An 18194-nucleotide genomic window follows, 5' to 3' on the forward strand; every position below is an offset into this window, starting at 1 on the left:
GGCCTTTCCTTTCCCACCTTCATCTGATGGAAACACTTTCACTCTTGTTTCTATCATATTTTGCTATAATTGGTAATTCATGGACAGAGTAGGTATGCTTTTAAATATCTGAATTTTTAAAAGGAAAATTTACAAAGTTGATTACCTTAAACATAAATTAATGAATTCTCAAATTCTCCAGGTTTCTAAGCTAATCAGGTCATATTCACTGCACCTGGGCTAAAATGCATCAGAATTCGTATTAAGTGGATTTGCAGGGTGAAATCTAAGTTTACCTTTCACTCTCATTTAAATCCAGAAAAACAAAACCAATAAAAATCTATACATACTTATTAAATACTCAGGGAGGGTTTGAATAAAGAACGGAGGTTTAGAGCAGCGATTCCCGCATTGTTCTGAAACTCAAAACCAATAACCAATGTCAATCAGTAACCCTTTCCATCCTCTACTTACAGGATAATAGAGGTAAAGAATAGGAGAGGATAAACAAGGGTTACATTTCAAAACAAAATACAAATCTTAAAATGAAAAAGCCATTGGAACCTCAAAACACAGATGACTCTGCAAAAGAACAAACCCAGGCAGAGCGTGGAACTTCGCAGAACCGCGTCCGGGACCCGCAGCGGACCCTGGGAGGACTCCACCTCCAGGAACAATCTCATTGGAGCTCACCTGCGGGCTCGCAGCCGCCCTGCCCCCTTTCCGCATGCGCACAACGGGCAAACGCGGCTGGGTCTTCTCGTCGCCTTCCCCACCCCCGAATTCCGAGCTCCGATTGGTCCGCTCCACGGGACCGCCCCTTTGGTTCACCCAATGTGGGAGCCACCTCGACGCTCCGCCCTCCCTGCCGGCAGCGGGCCGCGGCGCAGCCTGCAAACCCGGAGACTGGTGGGGATGGCGGCGGTGGCGGCGTCCGCGGGCCGGCTGCTGCGGCTCCGCGCGGCCGGGGCCGAGGGACCCTGGCGTCGGCTGCGTGGCGCGGGGCTGCCGCGGGGCTTCCTGCAGCCCGCCTCGGCCGATGGGGATGCGGCCCAGAGGCGGCAGGTGGCTCACTTCACTTTCCAGCCCGACCCGGAGCCCCGGGAGTACGGTGAGCTAGGGGCTGCCCTGTCCGCTCCCGCTGCAACCCAGACTTCCACGGCTGCGGGAGGTCACAGCGGGTGCCACCCTGCTTGTCCTGGGCGGGGTCCGGCAGGCTGACCTCCTTGCATCCCGGCATGATCAGTGCCCTGCCCTCCGGAGCTTCGTTCTACCTTAGGGTCTGACTGTGATTTCCTCCTTACACCTTTTTTGTGACTGTGCAGTCCTCGAGAGGCAGCCCCTCGGCACCCCCGAGATGGTTGAGAGGGCACACCGAGTGTGCAGTCTTGAGAGTGGAGGGGTGGTGCCAGGGAACGCCTCCCTTTCTCCGCTCTCCATCCTTGCTTTCCCAAGTGCCCTCTCCCTCCCCTCCACATCCCGTGCCCGCTCCCCCTCCCCCTCCCCCGAGTTGTCCCAGCTTGCCAGAGGCTGGGCCACAAACTACAGGCAAAGGTATGTTAAAAAAAAAAGCCTCGCCTCCCCTCCCCTCCTCTTTTTGCTTTAGCAGGTAAGAGAAAACGGAGGGACTAAAGTAACTGAATTGATTTTCCCAAGGTCACAGAACAGCTTCTTCCTAGAGATGCGAAACGTCCAGCTTCCTATCTGAGCCTAGTACTGAGCTTGTGCTGGGCTAGGCTACCACTTAGCCAAGGAGGGGTAAGCGATGTAGGTGACGATGTAGGTGACGGGTGGAGGCAGTCATCGAGTGCTTCCCACGGCGGGAAAGACACGTTGCACGTCTCACACTTCACGGTATAACAGTTGCATGACTTTTACGGTTTCCTTTGCGAGTTTTGTGTAATCTCCAGAAGATCCAGTGTCTATCATCAGAACATTGGAAACAATAAGAAAACTTACCTTTTCCCTGGCTAATAACGTCTCATATGCTAGAGCTGACATTTTCCGAAGTGTGCCAGTATTTACTTGTGAGTAATACAAATAAGCATTTATTGAGCGCTTACCACAGGCAGGCACTGGGCTGAGAAGTTTACATTTGTCTTCTCATTTGATACTTACGACAATCTTAAGAGGTAGGTCATGTTTTTATTCCCTTTTTTCACTTAGGTTAACTAAGGTCTTGAGATAGTTTGTCCTGGATTACACAGATTAGTTAGTGGTAGTGTCAGCTTTGGAATCTAATTATTCAGATTCCAGAGCTTCCATTCTAAACCATGTGCTAAACTGCATGTGGAAACTATTTAGTAAGAGTTGTTCTGGTTTTGTGAAATAGTTAGTAGACGCAGTAAAGGTGAATAACAACTTTTTCTCACCAACAAGATGAACCTTGAATTCTGTCTTCAAAGAAAAGAAATTTTAGCCTAGTATTTGAGAAATAGAGCATAGGTCTTTTTAACCTCCTTCTATAGTTAGGAAATTATTAAAACTTGAGTAAAATGATTATAAAATGTTTGTTCTTATTATAAAAATAATAAAAGTATATTACAGATAATTTGGATAATAGAAAAAAACAAAAAAGAAAGTAATCTCACCTTCCACCACTGTAAATATTGTTAATATTTTTGGGTGTATCCTTTTAGGTATTTCCTTTCAGTTTAGTGGAATTAAAGTATTCCACTAATAAAGTGAGTGGAATGAAAGTTTCCCCTAATTGTAGTTTTAATACAATTTGCATTATTTAATCAGAAGCATTTTCCCATATTGTCATAGTTTTTATAGCCTTCTTTGGAAGAAGACATGTTCTGGGAATTCCCAGGTGGTTCAGTGGTTAGGACTCTGCTTTCACTGGTGAGGGCCCAGGTTTGATCCCTGGCTGGAGGACTAAGATCCTACAAGCCATGAGCACGGCCAAAGAAACCAAAAAAAAAAAAAACAAAAAACCAACAAAAAAAGACATGTTCTGTCAAGCAGAAACATCAGTGGTTAAAATCTTGGCTCTAAAATCAGATTGGCCTGGGTTCCATCTTCACCCTGTTACCTGTAACTTTAAACCCATCACTTACCCTCTATAAGCCTCAATTTCTTTATAAGGAGTTAATAATGTGTACTTCGGAAGGTTGTTATGAGGACTACATAAGGATAACATATAATGTACTTAACCCAGTCTCTACTAAGAAGCACTCAGTAAGTAAGTGGAAACTTTTAATAATTACCTTTATGCTTTTGTTGTTACAGTTTTGCAGTGTTATAAAAATGCAGATAGAAACATTTCATGTATCTTTTATATATCTTTCTTTAGATTATTTCTTTAAGGTAAAGTCCCAGGGATGAGATTTCTGACTCGAAGATATAAACACTTTGATGGATTTTTAATGCGTAGTTCAAATGACCAGTTCATACTCCTATTTGCGGTGTGAGAGTGTGAATATTGGGTGTCATGCTAAAATCATAAGTGTACTGTGATTCTGTGATTTGTAGTAAGAAATACATATTTTATTTTTCTTCTATTCCTGGCTTAGGACTCTTGAAAATTCCCGTGATGAGAGCAATAAAGGTATCTTTAATTATGTTGCTGTTGACTTTCAGTAAGTCACCTAAGGATGGGTGCTGGTCACCAGATGTGCTTAGAGGTTTGGAACTTTCAGTCCCACCCTGCTGACCTCTGGGGAGGGTAGAGGGACCTCCAAGTCAGTGGATTGCCAGCGGCCAATGATTTCATCAATCATGCCTAGTGAAGTCTCCCTAAAACTTCAAAGGACAGGGTTCAGAGAGCTTCCAAGAGGAAATTCCCTGGTTGTCCAGTGGTTAGGGCTCAGCGCTTTCATTGCTAAGGGCCTGGGTTCAATCCCTGGTCTGGGAACTAAGGTCTCAAGCTGTGCAGTGCGGCCAAAAAAAAAAAAAAATTAAAAATTAACCTCCCCCCCCAACCCCTGACCCCAAAACAGAGAGCTCCCGAGAGAGTGCCGTTCTCAGAGAACAGGGAAGCACCTCACCTTTCCCCACACACCTTACCCTATGCAGCCCTTCCATTTGGCTGCTCCTGAGTTATATATATATATTTTATAGTAAACCAGTGATCTAGTAAGTAAAATATTTCTGGGTCCTGTGAGCTGCTCTAGTAAATTAATTGAACCCAAAGAGATGTTGTGCGAACCTTCCATCTTAAGCCCGCCGGTCAGAAGCACAGGTGACAACCTGCGCTTGGGTTTGGCATCTGAACTGGGGGAGGGGCAGTCTTGTAGGACTGAACCCTTAATCTGTAGGATCTGACACGAAGGGAGATAGTATCAGAACTGTGTTGAATTATAGGACACCTGGTTGGGGTTGCAGACTTGCTTGATGATATGTTAAAAAACACACACTTTGGGCCTGTTGTCAGAATCATACAGTGCTCATGCGTGCACACACACACTCTCAAATATTTTGTGCTAACTGCACTTTTTAAAAAAAATATGCATTTGTTTCATGTCTATTGAGGAATATTTTCCCATGTATTTGTTTGCTAGATTTATTTGCCCTTTTGTGAAATGGTCCATGTTTTTGTATATTTTAAAAATTGTACAGGGGGTAATTTTTTTCTATCAGTTGTATCTACCATTCTTGAGCAGCTGCTGTATTCCAGGTGTTGTGGTAGACATCAGTCTGTAATCCTCCCAGTAACCTTGTGAGCTGGAGAGTGTTACGCTCATTTTACAGATGAGAAAATTGAGGCTTAGAGACGTTGGTGGCCTGCCCAAGTCTAATAAGTAGCAAGACAAGAATTTGAACCCAGATGTGTTTCAGAGCAAAGCCTCCCACACTACTGTTGTACTAATGTTTTGTGTATTAAAGATACTAATGAAGATATTTATTCTCTCTCTGCCTTTATGTATTATTATCTCTCTGCCTTTCATTTGTGCTACAAATAATTTTTATTCTTTTATTTTGGTTATTCTGACACGTGAGAGGGACTCGTTAAATAGAATGGTGGTCACGGTTGACTCTGAGGAGGTGACATTTAAGGTGCACAGTGAGGAATGATAAAGGAATCACCTCTGCAAGGACCAGAGTGGAAGTTTGTTTTCCAGGAAGAAACAAGGACAAGCAAGGGTGAAGGCCCTGAGGTGGGGTGAGCTTGTGCTGTGGAACTGAGAAAGCCACTGTGGTTGGAATGTCCCAAGTAGGGGAGAGTAGGCAGCTGTCAAAGATCAACGCTATAATGAAGAATCTTTGTATTATGGGATGAGGGTCTCCTTTCCAGTATTAGAATTTTTAGGGTCAGGAACAATGTAAGTAAAGAGAGGTTAGAAAGCATGGAGTTTATATGAGGAACAGGAAGTAGTGAGTTTATTTGCAGGGAAATGAGAGGGGGGTGGGAAATACGTTTGCAAAAGTAAATGGAGGCCTTGAAAGTCAGGATAAAGATTGAGGAGGAGAAAAGATTGACTGTCTCCAATGTGCCTTTCACTGCGCAGGTGCATTACATACAGATTCAAATATTGTTCTGTGGGTGGTGGAGGCCCATCGACTGTTTTTAGGCAAGAAAGTGACCTGAGAGGTCCTCGTGTTATGTTATTGAGCCAGTTTATAGAATGGATTGGCGAAGGGAAAGGAAGGAGGCAGAGAGATGGGTCAGAGGGACATTGGAATTGTCCACATGAGAGGCTTGAACTTGGAGAGTGTCGGTGGAAATGGTTGCATGTTTGGGAGGGACTGACCAGATTTGGCACTGTGTTGCACGTGGGGGCTCAGTCAGGGGAAGGTGTATCAAAGGTGACTTGACATTTTCAGCCTCGCAGGCTGAAAGGATGGTTGAGTGGCGGTTGCACTGATAGAAATGAAGGATGCCAAAGGAGAAGCATGTTTTCGAAGAGGGAGAGGATGACTGAAGTTTTGGATGTGTTGAGATGTCTTAGTCTGTTTGGGCTGCTATAACACAAATGCCAGTAGACTTGCTTATAAACAATAGAAACGTATTTCTTACAGCTCTGGAAGCTGGGAAGTCCAAGGTCAAAGCACTGGCAGATGGTTCAGTGTCTGGTGAGGGTCTGCTTCTTGGTTCTTAGCCATCTTCTCACAGTGTCCTCATACAGTGGAAGGCGTGAGCGAACTTTCTGAGGTCTCGTTCTGAGCTTTCTGAGGGCACTAATGCCACTCATGAAGGCTCCACCCTTATGATATCCTCACCTCCCAAAGGCCACACCTCCAAATATCATCATAGTGGGAATTAAGTTTCAACATCTGCATTTGGGGGAATACAAATACTCAGTCTCCAGAATGTTGGTGGAATAAAACATTATGAGGTAGGGTGGTCTGAGTTCTTATCTGGCACCAAAACAACTATGTCAAAGGTGGAAACCAGACAATTCCCTCCATGTCTCTTTTCATCTTATTTAGAAATGCCCCAATGAATGTCCTTCCTCTTTTCTCCTCTTACTCTGTGTTTCTTCTTCGGACTGACTTTGTCATTGCTATAGCAGACACTTTTGTCAGTGCTCACCCTGTGCCAGATTCTGGGTGCCTTACATATATCAATTCATTTAATCCTCATGTAATAGTGTTGTGATAGAGGTCCTATTATTATCCACATTTTACGGGTGAAGAAACTGAGACACAAAGGGATTGAACTTTTACTTTTTTCTAAAAAATATTTATTTATTTGGTTGCACTGCATCTTAATTGCAGCTGGCAGACTCCTTAGTTGTGGCATGTGAACTCTTAGGTGTGGCATGCATGTGGGATCTGGTTCCTTGATCAGGGATTGAATCCAGGCCCCCTGCATTGGGAACTCAGAGTCTTAACCACTGCACCACCAGGGAAGTCCCGAACTTCTACTTTTTGACATTTAAACTTCCCCAGGTCACGTCACTTGTAAGAGATGGGGCCAGGCTTCATCTTTAAACAGTCTGGCTCAGTCTGCTCCCAGAGTCCGTGCACCTAAGCACTTTACTCTGCTGTCTTTTACATTGTTCATCTTTGCTTCAGTTTCATCACACAGCACTTTGCCCCCTCTTCACCCTACCATGGTAGGTGTTACCATGACCCCATCCCACCCACCAACTTTTAATTTCTTCTTTTTCATAGGTATGTAGTAATACTGGCACCTTAAAAAGGCATTTGCATTTAAAGACCCTTCATTTACACTTCAATATAAAATGTTCTGTCCGTGTTACATGGTTTCTGCCTGAAACTTACTTTATGGGGTAGAGGTTGGGACACCCTTTAATAAGGGTTAGACTGGGGTAGAGGTGCACACCTGGCTCCTAGCAAAAGATTCCTGGAGAATAGGGTATCTGGAAGGGTGGAAGAGGTTTTGCTGGGGGAAAACAGGTAGCTTCTTAGGCATCCTCCCACTTTACGGTGTGGTTCATGCCAGATTATGCCACAGAAATCATGCATTCATCATGCTTCAGCAGGCGTGTACCACTTGTCATGTATATGTCAGGCGCTGTGCTAAATGCAGAGGTTTCTAAGAGGAACACGATGAGGAAGGGCTGTGATACACAGGTCTACCGCAGGGACCAGGCAGCTTAGAGCAGGGCCAGCACTAGATGTGTTGGTGGAAGCTTTGTTTTCTGAAGTAGACCCTAACTTTACACATCATGGCTATTTGTTTTTGTTCGCAGTCTAACTGCAGATACACTTACTGTCAACACGTGCTGCTGTTGACTTTGTTTATTTCTGGACACTGCTCCTGGGGCATCCGCTTGCCCCATGGTCTCAGGTGCTCTAGCTCTACTGATGGCCTCTCTCTCCCTTCAGTGCTACCCCATGCTGCATACAGAAGAGTTACTCAGAGTAATTGAGTACTGCTGCATCAGACTGGTACTGCAATGTCACCTCTCCCTCACTCCCCTTCACCTGGAATTTGTCTTTGAATTGTGACATTGGTAGATTTGTTTTCTACCCCATTCTTTTGTTTTTAAGTGTTTAATGAACAATTTGCTTTGTGTTGTGTTTTTTAATTTTTAAGAAATAGCCTCATAGGTATATTTGTTCAGTTATTCACTCAATAAATATTTTTTAAAAAGATTGATTGATTGATTGATTGGCTGTGTTGGGTCTTTGTTGCCGCGTGCAGGCTTTCTCTAGTTGTGGTGAGCAGGGGTGACTCTTCTTTGTGATGCTCAGGCTTCTTAGTGTGGTGGCTTCTCTTGTTGCGGAGCACGGGCTCTAGGCGCACAGGCTTCAGTAGTTGTGGTGCACAGGCTTAGTTGCTCCATGGCATGTGCGATCTTCCTGGACCAGGGATTGAGCCCGTGTCCCCTGCATTGCAGGTGGATTCTTAACTACTGTGCCACCAGGAAAGTCCCTCAATAAATATTTATTGAGAACCTGTTACATGTCAGATACTGTTATAAGGGCTGAGCACATAGCTCTAATCAAAGGCAGTTAAGGAGCCCTGCCCTTTTGGAACTTATGTTCTATTGTGTCCTCTACATCCCACCAACATGCCACTTTATCTTTGCAGCAATGTTGACCTGTTTCTTTTTTTTTAATTTTTTATTTAAAATTAAAAAAAAATTCTTTTCCATTATGGTTTATTACAGAATATTGAATATAGTTCCTTGTGCTTACAGTAGGACCTTGTTTTTTATCTATCTTATATATAGTAGTTTGTATCTGTTAATCCCAGACTCCTAATTTATCCCCCTACTCCCTTTCTTCTTCGGTAACCATAAATTTGTTTTCTATGTCTGTGAGTCTACTTCTGTTTTGTAAATAAGTCCATTTGTGTCATATTTTAGATTCTACATATAAGTGATGTCATATGGTATTTGTCTTTCTCTTTCAGACTTACTTCACTTAGTATCATAATCTCTAGGTTGATCCATGTTGCTGAAAATGGCATTATTTCGTTCTTTTTAGTGGTTGAGTAATATTCCATTGTGTATATGTACCTCATCTTCTTTATCCATTCATCTGTTGATGGACATTTAGGTTGCTTCCATGTCTTGGCTGTTGTTTATAGTGCTGCTATGAAGATTGGGGTGCATGTATCTTTTCCAATTAGAGTTTTCTCTGGGTATATGCCCAGGAATGGGATTGCAGGATCATATGGTAGCTCTTTTTTAGTTTTTTAAGGACCCTCCATACTGTTTTCCATAGTGGCTGCACCAATTTACATTCCCACCAACAGTGTAGAGGGGCTCCCTTTTCTCCACACCTTTTCCAACATTTATTTGTAGACTTTTTAATAATGGCCATTCTGACTGGTGTGAGGTGACACCTCATTGTAGTTTTGATTTACATTTCTCTAACAATCAGGAATGTTGAACATCTTTTCATGTGCCTATTGGCCGGATGATGACCTAGCTTTTCACGATATTCTACTTCAGACAGTTTTGAGTAAGCAGCTCACTTCCAACCATAAAGCCTCATTTTACCAATGAGTACCCTTTAGCTTGCGTCCTTGGCTTGGGAAATTGCACTGCTGGATATATTTATATGTTTGTTTGTTATAACTTTTTATCTTGGAAAAGAAGTATCATGAGTCTGGCTTTGAAATTTTGCAGCCAGTTGTTGATACTGGTAATCGTGTGATTTGGCAGCTGGGTTTGATAATTTTGCAGTGGTGTTCATAGAACTTTTTCTTTCTTAGCAGTGGTACACCATTGGTTAGATGTGCTCCAGGTGTGTGTATCTTATCATGCGGGAACTTTAGGCATACTTTATCAATAGTCTTTTTTTTTAAGGACTTTTATTGAGATATAATTGACATACAATAAACTTCATATATTGAAAGTGTTTGATTTTTTTTCTTATTAGTAATGTATATATGGCAATCCCAATCTCCCAGTTTATCCTACACTCCCCTCCCTGCACCCCGTTTTCCCTCCTTGGTGTTCATATGTTTGTTCTCTACATCTGTGTCTCTATTTCTGTATCAATAGTCTTTGGTATAACCTCCAGGAAAATAAGTAATTCTAAGGAAAATAAATATTTAAATGATGTTACCTCTGAATAACCTGTGATTTCTTCCTGACCTATCCATAAATCACACTGCAAATTAAAAAAGAATCAAAAGTAGATGTTGCTCTACTAAAAATTATCATTTAGAGCTTTAAAAGCATCTAGTAGGATAGCAGTTTATCCAAAACCCCCAGATGCTGATTCTGTTTGGATAAAAAGTATTCAGGAGAAAAAGATTGTGTTCACATGGAAATATAACCTTTAAATACCCTTACTTGTAAATTATTTTCATACATCATGAGCAGATTCTCTGTGGTTATCAAGCAATACTTTCCAGATTCACTCTGTATGATTTTTATTATTAGAGTCTTTGTTTTCTCCTTACTGGAAACTTGCCAAGCAGCAGTGCAATGAGATGTCTTAGAGGCAGTTAGTATTAATTCAAATGGTCAACAGACTTAAAATAAATACCAGCTTAGATTTTTAGGCATTTGCATTCTCCCTAGGGTCTTAGCTAAGAAAATCCTTATAGATTTTCATAGATAAAAATCTTACTTTAGGAAATGTATGAAAGAGGAGAAGGAGTGGGAATGTAATGGTGGTTGGAAAAATAGTTTACCCTAAACCATTATCATCTGATTCTGGGCACCAGTCAACACTTCCAAGGATTTTTATAGAATGGAGAGAGATTTAAGGAAAGTATTTGTTAAATGATATAGGCTTAGCCTTGAAGAAAAATAAATTATGAAGTAATTATGGACGTGGGCTGTGATGGTGATATGATGATAATTTCTTGAATAAATACCTATTCTCCGCAGCAGAAATAAGAGTAGAAACAGGCTTTACTCTGGGCTTGGAGGGCATCAGGGCAAATCTGATTGGGTATCACTGAGACTTGAAGCCTAGGCATTAAGCAGTGTGGAAGGGATCAGAGACACGTATGAGCCCAGAGCCGGACAGAGAATCAGGAGGCCGAGTGTCAGTGGAAGGTGGAAGATTGGGGGGTTCCTAGGTCAGAGCCTGCTGTGGAGCCAGGCCACTCCAGGGATGGGCCTCCAGGAAGAGCACGGGTGACCAGTGTCTCCTGGCTGCAGGGCTGAAGGCAATAGCAGTTGCTGTTGTGACCCATGCTGGGAATTAGACCCTGGCTTTTGGGACACACAGGCCACTGGTGTTCACAGAGGTTAGATGGGCCAGTGGTCAGGGTAAGCAACAGGTGTTGGAGGGATCTGATATCAGCATGGCTGTGGGTTAAGGTGCGTGAATCAGGCAGTGACGTGAAGACAGGGCCCGCACATCGCAGAAGACGCAGGCAGAAGCCTTTTCTGCTCTGAGCAGTGCTTTCATGGATGATTTGACCCTACAGTTGTGAGGAGACCGTGGGCACTGGGCGGTAATGAGGCTTAAACCCAAGCCCTCAAATCATGATATTTCTGAATTCCAACATTTGGAACTTTGTCAAATAAAGCCTTATACCATTCAGAATAATGCCAAGGCCCAGACGAAGCACACAGACACGGTCCAGAGTCTAACAATAAAGGGGTAATATTTATTCAGCACTCCCTGTGTCATGCCCTGTTCTGAGTGCTTTGCATGTGTTGTTCCATTTACCTTCCCAACAACCCGTTTAGGGAGAGAGAGATTGGCTCACGGAGATTCTCTCTGAGCAAGAAGACGACAGGAAGGGCCGAGCTGGTGCGTTCAGGCACAGGGTTATAGGATTCTCCAGTCACCAGCAGTTCTGGGCACTGAAGTGTTTTAGCCTTCCTTGTTTTATGGGCCATGACCATTTGCTCTTATTGGCACGTTTCACACATGCCATTGGTCGTGTGTGTTGGTCATGGTTTATATTCCTAAGACCATCCAGGGCGTCTTGCCAGACCACGCCCACTCTGACTGCCTCCCTTTTCAACCTTCCCATAGCTTTTGTTTATTGTCTACACACATTTGTTCAACTTTGCTATCTTCCGTCTTCCTTTTTTTAATATACTTGTTTTTAAATTGTTTAATATGTTTACATTTTGCCTCCTCCACGAGTGTCTTAAAGTTTGTATTGCTTTTTTATCCTCCACAGAGCGCGCATCATTGTAAATAAGCCAATAAATTTGTGCAATACCTTTCATTCCTTCCTGTCTACCTTGACTTTAATCAAATTTTAATCAACTGTTAAGAAATTAGTTATTTTTTATATATGTTACAATGCATGAAAATTTTGTTTTTTAATTTTCACAGGGCAAACTCAGAAAATGAATCTCTTCCAGGCAGTAACAAGTGCCTTAGACAACTCATTGGCCAAAGATCCTACTGCAGGTAAACTTCCTTTGTGCTTGAGTGTGGTAGTTGTGTTAATTCAGAATTGAAGGTTTGCTGAAAGTAATTGTCTGCAGCCCAATGGATAACATTGTACCTACTTGAAATTTTTAAAAGACCTGAACAAATGCTTAAGCCTAAGTATTCAAATTATGATATTAAACACATTTTTTATCCTCTTATTATGAATTAGTTCTCATATATATCTGACACCATTAGGTTAACTTTCTCCCGTAGTGTGTGTGGTCCTTATATTACATTAACACCTCTGGATTTTTAAAATATGTACTGCTGTTTTCCATATAGAAAAAAATGGAAAATACCACTACGTTCAGCTATCTATTTATAAAATGAAGGTTTGATTCTCTGCTTTCCTTTGGGATATGTTGTCATTCGACTTGTAAGACTTTTTGGGGGGGAATAACTGTAATATTTGTAATTAACTTTATAAGTAATTTTATCTTATTAAATTAAATTATTGATATAAAACCAGTTGTCCCACTGTGTATTTTCTACATTTGATTCACTTAACTTCATATGTGTATTTAGTATACCTTTGGTTTCCACTTGAGAATCTCTGGTTTTAAGTGAAAAACAGGTTAGTTTTTAGGGGGAAGTAAGAGCTGGACCAGTAGATGGTTAGACCTTGCTTTGTTTTGAATGAGAATGACTGATGTAGGCCAGTAGACAAGGGTGAGTGATTTTCTTGATGTCCTCGAAGCTGGTGAGGTGCATCAATGGGACTAGAATGCAGCTTTGGGAACACCCATTGTGTGGTTCTCTTTGCTTTATTACAAAGTGCCTTTCAGTTTTCAGTTTCCGCTTGTATGATTCTTTGCCTTCCTCCTTATGTCCATGATACTTGCTTCCTTTCTCTTTCATGCAATCTAAGACACTTTCCTATTTGTGACTGTTCTCTCAGCTTGAAATGCTGTTCCTTCAGCCTTTCAGATTGCTGACTAATTGTATATTGTGTATGAAAAACAAAACAAAACAAAACAACAACAACCCCCCCCCCCCGCAAAAAAAAAAAAACCACTGCCCAGGGACTCGGGGGCCTGGTGTGTGAGTCACAGCTCTGCCTCTTGCTTTCTGACTTGTTAAGTTACTTTACTGCTTTTCTGGCCTCATTTGCTTCATGGGTAAAACAGGATGAGATTCTGGATCAGTGTTTCTTTCTCAACTGGGGATTTTAATTCCCCCTCCTCCTTACATCTAACAATGTCTGGAGACACTTTAGGCTGTTACAGCTCTGTGTCTACAGTGCACAGGACAGGCTGCTGTGACACAACAATTATCCAGTCCAATAATGGATAATTGTGTCACTAATGTCGAGATTGGGAAACCCTGATTTAGATCTGTGGTCTATTTCTGTTCTCTAATTTAAAATATAAACATTTAAATAACTTATTTCTCATCATTAGTATCATTTGGAGATTATTAACTACAATGTGTTCTTTAAACATTGTTTTTCAGTAATATTTGGTGAAGATGTTGCCTTTGGTGGAGTCTTTAGATGTACTGTTGGCTTGCGAGACAAGTATGGTAAGTCAGTATCTTTATATATGAACAGTATTCCTGTAGAACTTTTAAAGTTTTTTTTTTTTAATCTTTTCTTCTTTTTGGCTGTGTTGGGTCTTTGTTGCTGTGCGTGGGCTTTCTCTAGTTGCTGTGAGAACTACTCTTTGTTGCAGTGTGCGGGCTTCTCACTGTGGTAGCTTCTCTTGTTGCAGAGCACAGGCTCTAGGCCTGTGGGCTTCAGTAGTTGCAGCACGTGGGCTCAGTAATTGTGGTGCACGGGCTTAGTTGCTCCCTGGCATGTGGGGTATTCCCAGACCAGGGATCCAACCCATGTCCCCTGCATTGGCAGGTGGATTCTCAACCACTGAGCCACCAGGGAAGTCCCTAAAGATCTTGAAAATACAAAGTATGCATGTTAAAATGTTTGCCATATCCTTATTGTATGGATGGGTTCCTTTTGTTTCCAAGGCCACCCACAGACTCCTTTGGCCTAGATGTCTCCAAATGTGTTCTAACTGTAGCTTCCCTCTGATCTAGTTCATATTATACATGTTGTAGGTTCCAAAAGTCTTTATTAAATATATTGTTTGTCATGTCATTCATACATCTGGGAATCTTTGATCTCTTATTGCTGCCTGCTTTAGCCAATTTTAATCCCATTGCCTCTAGTTCAAAGTTCCGCCCTATTGGTCTCTGTTAATAGGTCATCTTTTATTACTTGGATTTATTAGGATTCTCCAGAGAATTTGAACCATTAGGATATATCTATGTGTGTATAGATATGTGTGTGTATGTGTATATATGTATTATATATCTGCATTTATACCTATATCTGTATTTATACCTATACCTATATCTATAGTGAGAGAGAGAAAGAGAGAAAGAAAGAAAGAAAAAATGAGAAAGAGAGATTTATATTTTAAGGAATTGGCTCACACCATTGTGGGGCTCGTGAGTCTGAAATCTGTAGGGCAAGCCAGCAGACTAGAAATCCAGGCAGAGTCTTCAGGACAGATTTTTTCTTATTTGGGAAACCTTAGTCTTTTCTCCTAAGGCTTTAAGTGATTGGATGAAGCCCATCCACATTAAGAAGGATAATCTGCTTTACTTAAAGTCTGCTGACGTTGTGTTAATCACATCCAGAAATACCTTCACAGCAATATCTAGACTGGTATCTGACAGCCAGGCAGCATCACCTCGCCAAGTGGACACCTGCCATTAACCATCACACTATCCTTCCACCTGCTTCATCCCCGTTGATCTGTGTCTTCTGCCTGGCATGTGATTGATTTCTGCCTGTGGCTTTCACTCATTTCATTTGGCTCAGGCTTAAAACCATCAAAGAATGCATATCAGCCCATCCCAGTATTCCCACTGGTGACTTGCTCTGTAAGGAATGTGTTTCAACCGTTACAGTAAGGGGTTGAAACACATTGAGGTGCTTTGACCTTTCATTTCTTTTCTCAGTTTTATCTAATCTGGAAATGAAAGCAGTTAAGTTGGGGGAGGAGTTGACATCTGCCTACCTTCTTACCTTTGCTGCTGCCCTGTGAAGCTCATATGTGCAGTAAGGAGTGAGGGGCCTTAAGGTTTTTTTTTTTTCTAATTGTTGTTCCTTCTTGTTCCACTCTTCTCTGAGGTTGTACTTGCATCCAGGAAACCATAGTTGAATCCAGGAAATCAAGTGTCTCATCCCACTAACCAGGAACTATCAGGTCATTCTTTTCCCTTCCCTTTATAGTAGTTTGATTTTTCTGGGTCCTGGCCCTCTGCTCTCTCCTAACTGTCTATTTTAACAGCTCTTTAGAGTTTGAGATAGTTGGACCAATCTCAGCTATCTCAAACTATCTCAATTTGCTCCAGCTAATTCGGACTCCTAGAGATTTTAGATCTTAAAAAATTAAAACCCTTCATATATTTGATTTCAAAATGCACATGCATTGTAGAAAATTTGGAAGATGTAGAAAAGCATAAAGAAGAAAATAAAAATTGCCCAAACCACAAGAGATAATTTAGAGAAAACCACTATACACATCTTGGTATTATATATATTTCTAGACCATATTTAAATATATTTGAATGTATTTATATATATATTAACTAATATTTAAAACACAGAACTATGCTTTTGTTTTTTCCTTAGGATTTTCATCTTTGTTTACATTACCCATCTGTTCTTGCATGCTGTCTACTTTATCCATTAGAGATCTCAGCAAATTAATCATAGTTGTTTTAAATTCCTTGTCTGATAATTCCAGCATCCCTGACACGTCTGGTAATGATGCTTGTGCTGTCTCTTCAAATTGTGTTTTTTACCTTTCAGTGTGTCTTCTGGTTTTTTTCTTGATAGCCAGACATGATGCACTGGGTAAAAGGAATGTGGCCTTTAGGGATGTGGTGATGAGGTGTGGGGAGAGGGGAAGCATTCTATTGATGTAATCCTCTGATGAGGTTTGTCTTTTAGTGAGCCTGTGCCATTGTGAACTTTACAAATGTTTCTCTCAGTTTTTTCTGCACCCCCACCCCAGGTAGGACAGGGTGGCTAGAGTGGGCTGGAGTTGGGTATTTCCCTTCCCCCAGGTCAGTTAAGTTAGGCACAGGTTAACTAGTTTTACCCAGTAGGTTAGGCTCTGGTTAACTAGTTTTACGTGAGGTCAGGGCATCTTAAGGAGGGAGTTCTCTGGTGTATTTCAGAATGGTTCCTTGTTCCTTCCCCTGCTGGAAGCAAGAGGGGATTTTCTCCAACATTTACTGTGGAAACCTGATCGAGCTCCTGGAGGTAAACCTCACAAAATTGTGGGGGCCCCCTATGACCGGGTCTCCTTGAGTTTTTAACTCTCAGACTTGTGGAAGTCTGAGCCAGCGTGGTGGCATGCCGTGTGCTCCACAGAGCTGGCGGGTCTTCTGTTGGCTTCCACGGGTTCTCATCCATAGTGTTCTTCTTACTGTACCTATTCTTTCCAGGGCATTTCATTCCTGTCACCTGTGCTCACACACTAGTGACTTGCGAATTTCTATCTCCAGTCTAGACCTCTGGCCTGAGCTTCACGTCTGTGGATTCACTCCCCACCCTCAGCAGTCTTCACCTTTGTGTTCCTGTCACTTCACACTCAGCGTTTCCAAACTGATGTTTTCAAACTCAGCCGAGTTTATTATATCCTCCCAGCAAATCTGTGCCTCCTACTGTGTTTCCTATCTCAGCGAATATACCACCATCCACTTGGTTACCTAAGCTGGAAAACGGGGAGGTCCTCATCTCTTCCCTCTTCCTCATTCCCCACATCTCGGCAGGTCCTACGATTTTATCTTCAGAGTTTGTCTTTTTTTTTTCTCTTTCCAGTTTAGAATGTTACTTTTAAAAATTTATTTTAATTTTATTTTAATTTATTTTTTATTTTATTATTTTTTTATTGAAGTGTAGTTGACTTACAACGTGTTCGTTTCAGGTGTACAGCAGACTGATTCATTTATCTATATCTATATCTAAATCTATATCTAAATCTATATATCTAAATTTATATCTAAATCTATACCTATATCTAAATCTATATCTATATCTATATCTAATCTTTTTCAGATTCTTTCCCCTTATAGGTTATTACAAAATATTGAGTATAGGTCCCTGTGTAGAGTTTGTCTTTAATATGGCCTCTCATTTCCATCCTCACTGCCCTGGAGTCTCACTTCAGACCCGTAATCCCCTCTGCTTGGACAGTTCCATTGGTTTGCTTAGTAATCAACCCTCCCTCCAATCACTACCTGTTGCCAGTGTGATCATGCTAAAATGTACATTTCTTGGCAGAATTTGCAAAAGACTTTGAGATCTGCCCCCTACCCACCTACCTGGCCTCACTCACTTTATCTTCATTAATATTGAAATATTGTGCTTTTCATCTCTCTTCCTTTGGACATGCCATGTGGATCTCTCTCCCTCATCTGATTCCCCAGGAAACTCCTATTTCACTTTCAGAAGCTTCCTCTTTAAAGCTCTTCCTGACCCTCTGAGCTAATCCAGTCACTACTTTATCACTGTCCAGATTTTACATCTTTTACATATTGCAAGTTTTGTTGCAATTGTCTTCCCAGGAGATCTCTGCACCAGACGGCTTCTCAAAGGCAATAGACATTTAAATCATGGGTGCATCCCTAGCTGCTAATATAGCATCAGGCAGTAGTTATTGATAGTTGTTGAGTGTATTTACCCCTCACTGTCTCCCCAAGACAGTGGTTGCCGCCTCAGAAAGGGGATTTCCTTATCTCCCTTTAGTGATTTTTGGTCTGATTTTCTTTAAAAATAGCTTTGTAAAAAAAAAATTAATTAATTAATTTATTTCATTGGCTGTGTTGGGTCTTCGTTGCTGCACACGGGCTTTCTCTAGTTGCGGCGAGCGGGGGCTACTCTTCATTGTGGTGCGCGGGCTTCTCATTGCGATGGCCTCTTGATGCAGAGCACGGGCTCTAGGTGCATGGGCTTCAGTAGTTGTGGCACATAG

The 18194-nt window shown here is 41.8% G+C and overlaps 1 protein-coding gene across 4 annotated transcripts in view; it reads left to right on the forward strand.

Moving 5' to 3' along the window:
- The first annotated feature begins 860 nt into the window (after positions 1 to 860).
- The window catches only part of BCKDHB (branched chain keto acid dehydrogenase E1 subunit beta), a 220359-nt gene continuing 203025 nt past the window's right edge, over positions 861 to 18194 (forward strand). For all 4 annotated transcript variants that reach the window (XM_057738019.1, XM_057738021.1, XM_057738018.1 and 1 more), the window contains exons 1-3: positions 861 to 1090; positions 12103 to 12180; positions 13657 to 13725. In XM_057738019.1, coding sequence (XP_057594002.1) covers positions 895 to 1090; positions 12103 to 12180; positions 13657 to 13725 — 343 coding nt within the window. In that variant the 5' untranslated portion in view covers positions 861 to 894. The remainder of the gene's footprint in view (positions 1091 to 12102; positions 12181 to 13656; positions 13726 to 18194) is intronic.

Source organism: Hippopotamus amphibius, chromosome 6 (assembly GCF_030028045.1).
Source record: "Hippopotamus amphibius kiboko isolate mHipAmp2 chromosome 6, mHipAmp2.hap2, whole genome shotgun sequence".
In the NCBI taxonomy this organism is placed as follows: domain Eukaryota; kingdom Metazoa; phylum Chordata; class Mammalia; order Artiodactyla; family Hippopotamidae; genus Hippopotamus; species Hippopotamus amphibius.